The 7,529-nt window shown below is 37.1% G+C and overlaps 1 protein-coding gene and 1 pseudogene across 1 annotated transcript; one reads left to right on the forward strand and one right to left on the reverse strand.

The window, feature by feature from the left end:
• The first annotated feature begins 2,219 nt into the window (after positions 1-2,219).
• On the forward strand, positions 2,220-5,500 carry LOC131012537 (pentatricopeptide repeat-containing protein At3g22470, mitochondrial-like; annotated as a pseudogene).
• A 306-nt stretch (positions 5,501-5,806) lies between these two features.
• Positions 5,807-6,618, reverse strand: LOC131012536 (putative cell wall protein). The gene has a single exon (XM_057940519.1). The coding sequence runs from the start codon at positions 6,307-6,309 to the stop codon at positions 5,968-5,970; it is 342 nt and encodes a 113-aa protein (XP_057796502.1). The 5' UTR covers positions 6,310-6,618; the 3' UTR covers positions 5,807-5,967.
• Between the last annotated feature and the right edge of the window lie 911 nt (positions 6,619-7,529).

The raw sequence follows: 7,529 nt of genomic DNA on the forward strand, positions 1-7,529 counted from the left end.
AACGTGTTTAACTACACAGGCTATTACGAAACAAAAGTTTTCCGCTGCGTGTGTTATCAGTCTAACTGATCTATCTTTTGATAGTCAGTAAGATTCATAACATATCTCTATTTATCAAACTCGACTGAAGCCTTACGTGTATCAGTTAAAGTCTTTGACTTAACTGATAACTCCTTACTGAAGAGTATTCAGTATCAGTCGCCAACCCTGTTTTGACAAAACTCTTTTCAGTAAATAGGTTAAGTGAGTTTGTGTTTAAAGTTTTGTTTTCATTCGAGAAAAATAGCACATAGGTGTATCCCCCATACACCTATTCGAGATCCTCCGGACCTAACAATAATCACCCATCCTCAGTTCGTGCGAACTCCTATCTACAAACAGTGAGGTTTAGGGTTCAAACCCACCGCTCTCCCTCCCCAAAAATAAAAAATAAAATAAAATAAAAAATAAAAAATTACCTCCCCCTTGAAATCCCAAATACTCTCGTAATTCATACCTTTCTTTCCCAAATGTATCCAATCTCGCCGCTCAACAGTATCCCTTAAATTATTTCTCAAAAAAAAAAAAAATCTCCAATCGCCAATAAATTAATTAGACAATCTATAATGTGGTTTGAGATTCACACATGTACAGTTTATTTTTATTCTTATTCTTATAAATAGAATGAATATTTTTAAGCTATGATGTTTGATTATAAAAATAGATGCATAAGTATAAAGTATAATATAAATGGATATATAATTTATAATTCTTTTTCTCTATTTAATATGTTCCTTTTTATTCAATAGAGATACTTAAAACATAATATCCTCAAATCAAGCAATAAAATACTCGGCCAAATACATCACAGAATTCGCAAAATTAAAGGCTTAAGATTTGGACCAAAAATCATTTTAAAAAGATTTGGATTAATATTACTTCCTTTTTATTTGTCTTTTGTATAATCTGAATGGGTAATTTTAAACACAGCCCCCAATTTTTTCATTATAGCCTCTTGTTTGATAAAATAATAAAAATAATTATAAATATACTAATATACCCTCATAGCCCCATCAAAAAATTTATAACAAATTAATCAGTCTTTAAAATTAATTTTCAAAGAACACTGCGTACAACCTCAAGCTTTTTATAGCCCCAACTCAAATATTTCTAAAACTTATTATTATAGCCTCCACTAAAAATTTAGGAACATGAATAATGGAGAAGAAGACAAATACGCTCTTCATTCTCGCTGCCACCAACAATGGCTGATTTCTTCACAGATAGCGACGATGACAAGGCAGTGGAGGAGCTCTTCAGGTGATGGACGCCACCGTTCTCGAGCAGGTCGCCGCCGTCAACTGCGCCGCTTTCAGAAGCTTAAATCAATCCCATCATCGGAGGCGAACCCCACTCCTCTCTGGACAAAAAGCTTAAATCTCCGAACTCCGATGTCCTGTGCTTTTGTATGTTTTTGTGTTGATTGACCTGATTGTGGTTTCAGAACTCCCTGATGCGGATGAGGAGGGTGGCTCTGATGGAAAAGAAGAATCTGGTGCGTCCATTTTACTGTTGTATGAATTCACCATGATATCATGAGGGTGGCTCTGATGGAGAAGAATGATTGTATCAATTCATGAGGAGGGTGGCTTCATAGTTACCTCTCAAAACTCTTGGCATCAAATTCTCTACTGTTGTATAAATCACGATTCTTGCAGTATGTCAATGAGTCAAGAGTTTGAGCATTATATCAATAAAATAGTAGCCTTTTTTGTCTTAAAATGAGTGAAGATGATGTTGAAATTTGTCTTTCTTTTGTTGATGTTCTTCTTCTTTTTTTCTGTGTTCTGTTCTCTTCGTATTTAATTAAAATTTGAGTTGGGGGCTATACGGATGAAGTTATTAGGGTTATTTATTAGTGTTTTTAATATTAGATCAGGATGGGGCTATATGATTTATTTGTGAATTCGCGTTATTAAAGATGGAGTTATTAGGATATTAGATCAGGATGAGGGCTATATGATTTATCTGTATTAGATCAAGATGGGGGCTATATGATTTTTGTGAAAAAATTATACGTGATGTACTTTCAAATTAATTTTTATAACTTAGAATTCATTACATATTTAAAATAAAAGTTAAAAGGGTATAATAGTAAAAACATAATTAATTTTATTATTTTTCTAAATAAGGGGCTATAGTGAGAAAATTGGGGGCTGTGTTTAAAATTACCCAATCTGAATTGATGCCTTCTTTTCGCTACTGTTTCCCTTTCTTCGAATTAAGCTTCTCAAAAACCAAAGAACCGATTAAAGATGATGAGCAAAAGGGCTGCTGTTTCTGCAATTCATCTCATTCATACAAGAGGATTTCTCAATCGATGGTCGCATCTATCGGGTATTCTCTCTCCTTCTTCCTCTCTCTTCTCTTCCGAGGCTTTTCAACCCAACAGTCTAGAATCTGTTTCAGTTTTGTTAAAGAATTAAATGATTCTATTGAATTGTTTCATAAAATAAAGAGTATGTGGCCGGAGCCTTCTGTTCGCCTCTACAACAAACTTATAAGTGTTACTGCAAAGATTGAGCAGTTTTGTTTTGCCCTTTATGTGTTCGATGCAATGCGTAGGATGGGTGTCCCAGTTAATAATTACGCGATGACTATTGCGGTGAACTGTTATTGTCACTTGAAAGATATATACTCTGCTTTTGCTATAATGGGATTCTTTTTCAAGAGAGGTTACGAACCAGATACTGTGACATCCAGCACTCTTATTAAAGGATTATTTTCAGATGATAAGGATTTCGAAGCTGTGAAATTGTTGGAAAAGGTTCTGGATTTAAAACTTTGCACGTGATAGATGGGCTGTGTAAAGCTGGACAGGTCGTTGCTGCCCATGATTGGCTTCATAGAGTAGAAAGTACGGGGCTTTGTCCCAACGTTAAGGCTTATAATGCGTTAATTGATGGGTTCTGCAAGTGTGGAAATGTGGATGATGCTTCAGGTTTTATTTAAGATGGTAGGGAAGGCCGGAAGGGTAGTCCACCCACTGTTGTCACATATAATTACGTGATTAAGGGACTGTGCGACGTTGGTAGACTTACAGAAGTTGAATACCTGCATAATAAAATGGCTACTTCCAAGATATCTCCGGATGTCTTTACCTTCAATATATTGATCGCTGCATTCTACAAGAAAGGAAAGATGGAAGAAGCAAAACAATTATTTGATTCCATGGTAGAGTCGGGCCTAAAGCCTGATATTTTTAGCTATAACAACTTAATATATGGATATTGCAAGGAGGGAAGTGTGGATGAAGCTCTGCTTCTGCTGTCCGAGATGGTGGAGAAGGGCGTCTCGCCTTGTGTTGTCACCTGCAACATATTGATAGATAGATATTGCTCGCTGGGCAAGCTGGTTAGAGCGAGAGAGCTCTCAATTCAATGGCAAAGACGGGGATCAAGCACAATATATTCACCTATAATATCTTGATTAAGGGATACTGCAAGATGGGAAACATGGATGAAGCTCTGCTTTTGCTTTCCAAGATGGTGGAGAAGGGCGTCTCGCCTTGTGTTGTCACCTGCAACATATTGATAGATAGATATTGCTCGCTGGGCAAGATGGTTAGAGCGAGAGAGCTCTTCGATTCAATGGCAAAGACGGGGATCAAGCACGATATATTCACCTATAATATCTTGATTAAGGGATACTGCAAGACAGGAAACATGGATGAAGCTCTGCTTTTGCTTTCTGAGATGGTGGAGAACGGCGTCTCGCTTAGTGTTGTCACATGCAACATATTGATAGATAGATATTGCTCGCTGGGCGAGATGGTTAGAGCCAGAGAGCTCTTCAATTCAATGGCAAAGATGGGGATCAAGCACAGTATAATCACCTATAATATCTTGATTAAGGGATACTACAAGATGGGATACCTTGATGAAGCTTGGCATATCTTTGATGAAATCTCGCGAGTAGGTCTCAAACACTCGACCGTGTCATACAACACTACGATTCACGGCATAATTAGTCAAAGTAGTTTTTCAGAGGGGTGGAAGCTTTTTGAGGATATGGAAGCTCAGAAGTTGCATCTGGATCTCTACACCTACACCATCTTGTTGGATGGCTTGTGTCGGATTCGTAGGATTAATGAGGCATTGGCAATTTCGAGGGTGATGGAGGTGAGAGGTGAGAATCCCGATATCGCAACGTATAATGTTCTGATCAACGACTTGTGCAAGGGCGGAAGACTTGATGATGCTATGACGCTCTTCAACAATCTCCCTTCCAAGGGCTTAAATCCTGACACACACACCTACAACATGATGCTCGACTCCCTCTACCATCAAGGGCACGAAGGGGAGGCTAGGAGGTTGATGGTGGACATGGAGAGGAGCAGCTGTGCGCGCCTGATGGCATGACGTTCAACATTATTGTGTGGCATCTGGTGAAGAGCAAAAGGGTGCATGAGGGCAATACCTTTCTTGGAGGAGACCTGCAGGAGAGGATTCAAGGTTAATTCAAAGATCATTTCTGCTTTGCTTCACGAACTTAGAATTGGAGAAAGTAAAGATGAGAAATTGCAAGAGATTCTTAAGAAAGTTTGTGCTCAAAATTGACAAGTGAATGTTCTATTTTGAGGTACGAATACTTGAGTGAAGTTTCATTTGATTCTATTCATCTTCTTGTTATAACGTTTGTTGTTGTTGTTGGAGTTGAATTGAGTGATCTTTTTGCTCTCTCTCTCTCTCTCTCTCTCTCTCTAACCTTTGTTGTTGTTGGAGCTGTAATTTTGAGATTTTACATTACACTCCTATGTTTAAAATTCAATGAGATTTTTCCCAAAAAAAATGTCAGCTAGTGTGGTGATAAGGTTGGTTGGCTTACTTTATTTGGTAGCTAAGTTGGATGATTTTATTGTGAAAGATCAATTCTGTGACTTCTTAGAATTGCAAAATGTACCTTATCATCCAGCTCTACTCCATCACCTTAGTCACCAAACAAGATTACAAGGGCAGAAACATAACTTTTCAACTCGAACATCTAGGTTTCCTCCCTTTAGCAGAACTTTTAAGAAGACAGGATTGAAAGAATTTGATTTGAACTATAATCATGTTTCTGTTTACTGTTGAAAGTAGCTTCTGCTGAACTGATTCCTGTTTCATTGCCATCCTTTCACGCAGGAAAATTTAAATTAATCATGTGGGATTTTTACTCCGGTTCAGTTGTCAAGAAGTGATTCATAGAATGCTAAGAGTGATATATACTCGAAGGGAGTTCCACCGTCGGGTGGTCTTGCTGCACTGTGTCTTGTGCTAGTATGAATCCATCGGCTTTGAGTTTCTCGTCTTGTTGTTACTTTACAAGAATTCGCGTGTGATGAATTAACTCCGTGTTGTGATTTCACTGTTTTCCATCTTCACTAGTGTTGTGTCTTATGAATAATTTGATACTGATTTTGACATTTTGTGTTCTTCATCAGCCATTTTTGCTACTTGGAAGAGTTTAGCCTTTTGATTTTTACATTTGCAAGAAATGTATTTTATACGTTGTGGAACGACATTAGTCCTTCTTGATCACAGCAGAAGATCATCTGTAGATTCATCCATTTTGCTCATTTTGAAGCGGATTTTAGTTTCAGTTCAATTTATCGTATATTTAACTGTTTCTTGCTCATAAGTTCATGCAATAATATATCTCTCATGTTGAGCTGTTTTGGCTAGTTTTTACTGCATCTTGTTTCAGGTTAGTGATAAGTGAGGTTGCTGCTGCTCGTAGTTCGAGTTTTCACCTTCTAAAGCTCGCTGTTGAAACGTACAAGCAGAGGTAGAGAAACACACACACACCTTTTATTGAGTGCAAACATGGTAGAGCTACAACATTGAAAAACTTAGAAATAGAATGCTACATGCCCTTTTAAAATGCAGGAAAAAAATAGAGAAAGACAGATTTGAGATTTCCACCATTCTTGCTCATTTTATTAAAGCTTTAAGGGCTGGATGGTGTTGGGATCCCTCCACCGCTAGGGATGGGCACCTCTGTGCCGGGCGCGAATGTGTCGTCTCCGCCGGGGATATAGCTGCGGCTGCCGGTCGAGCCGCCGATCCCGGGGATGGAGACGCCGTTCCCTCCCGGGGCTCCGGTGATGGGATTGTAGTCCAAGGACTTGGAGCCTTTCTTGGGGAGCATGAAACGGCCGAGGCCCGGGACCCACACCGTGCCGTCGTGGGAAAATTTGGCATCGTCTGTCGGGACGTCCCGCCCCGCGGCTGCCTCGAGGGCCAGAGACGAGACGAGGAGGAAGAGGAGGAAGAAGGCGGAGGATGCCATTGTCTTGGGATTTTGGTGAAGATGAGAGATATGAATGTTTTATTTTAGAGAATTGGTGATGATGGAAGATTGGATTTGGAAGGGGTTTTTATAGGTGAGATTTTGTGACAATTTTGGCGGTGATTAATGGAACTCACTGAGGCTACATAGAATGTTTATATGCATTTTTTCTTAGTGAGTGAAAGTGTTAAATGCATATTCAATTTCTTTTCCTTTTTCTAAAAAAAATCATCTCTCTACTTTCATCTGTAAAAGTTTGAGTCCATGTACTTGACTACTTTCATTTATATTAAATTTTGATATCTTCTACATGCAAATGATCTAGTATTCGGAGATGTGATGGTGACATTTTTGTTACAATTTTAAAACGTTTGCTACTAAATTACTCAGTCTCAATGTTTGGAATGTTACCTGATCATTTTCCTAATTAAAATTTATATGCCGAATAAAACTATGGATGAGAGAAATATCTGCTGTTAGGGCGGTAAACAAATCAAATTACTCGTGATCTGTTCATAGTTTGAGTTCGTTTATTGATACCCGTCATTTAAATAAACCAAGTTTAAATATGGTAATATTCGGTTCTGTTGCTCGTGAACAAGCTTATTAAGTAACTTAGTTTGAAAATATAAAATTCTAAGTAGGTACAACTTATATATATTTATATATTATAATTAGTAATAAATGTATTAAGTCTTTAATTAATTTTATTTGTTATAGAAAATAATTAGTACTCCCTCCGTCCACGAAAGAACTTCTTAGGAGGGAGTGACACAAGTTTTAAGAAAAAAATTGTTGAATGTATTAAGAGTGAAGAAAAGGTTATTGAGTGTATTGAGAGTGGTGAAAATATGTTGTAATTAGTATTGAGAGTGGTGAAAAAGTGAAAAGTTAGCGGTGAGGTATAGTCCAAAAATAGATAGGAAAATCTTTTGTGACGTCCAAAAAGAAAAACTATGAAGTCCTTTCGCGGACAGATGGAGTATATCATATTATTGTGACTAAAATTATCTATTTAAAAAATATTATTTTAAACATAAATCCAAATTTAGAAAGTTAATATGGAAATAGGTACAGCATATTTATAAATTATAATTAGTAATAAATGTATAAAATCTTTAATTAACTCTATTTGTTTTCAACACTTAATAGTATATTATTGTGAGTAAAATGATTTATTTTCAAATGAGAATAATTAATATTTTAAACACGAATCTAAA

This window comes from Salvia miltiorrhiza, chromosome 2, assembly GCF_028751815.1.
Source record: "Salvia miltiorrhiza cultivar Shanhuang (shh) chromosome 2, IMPLAD_Smil_shh, whole genome shotgun sequence".
NCBI lineage: Eukaryota > Viridiplantae > Streptophyta > Magnoliopsida > Lamiales > Lamiaceae > Salvia > Salvia miltiorrhiza.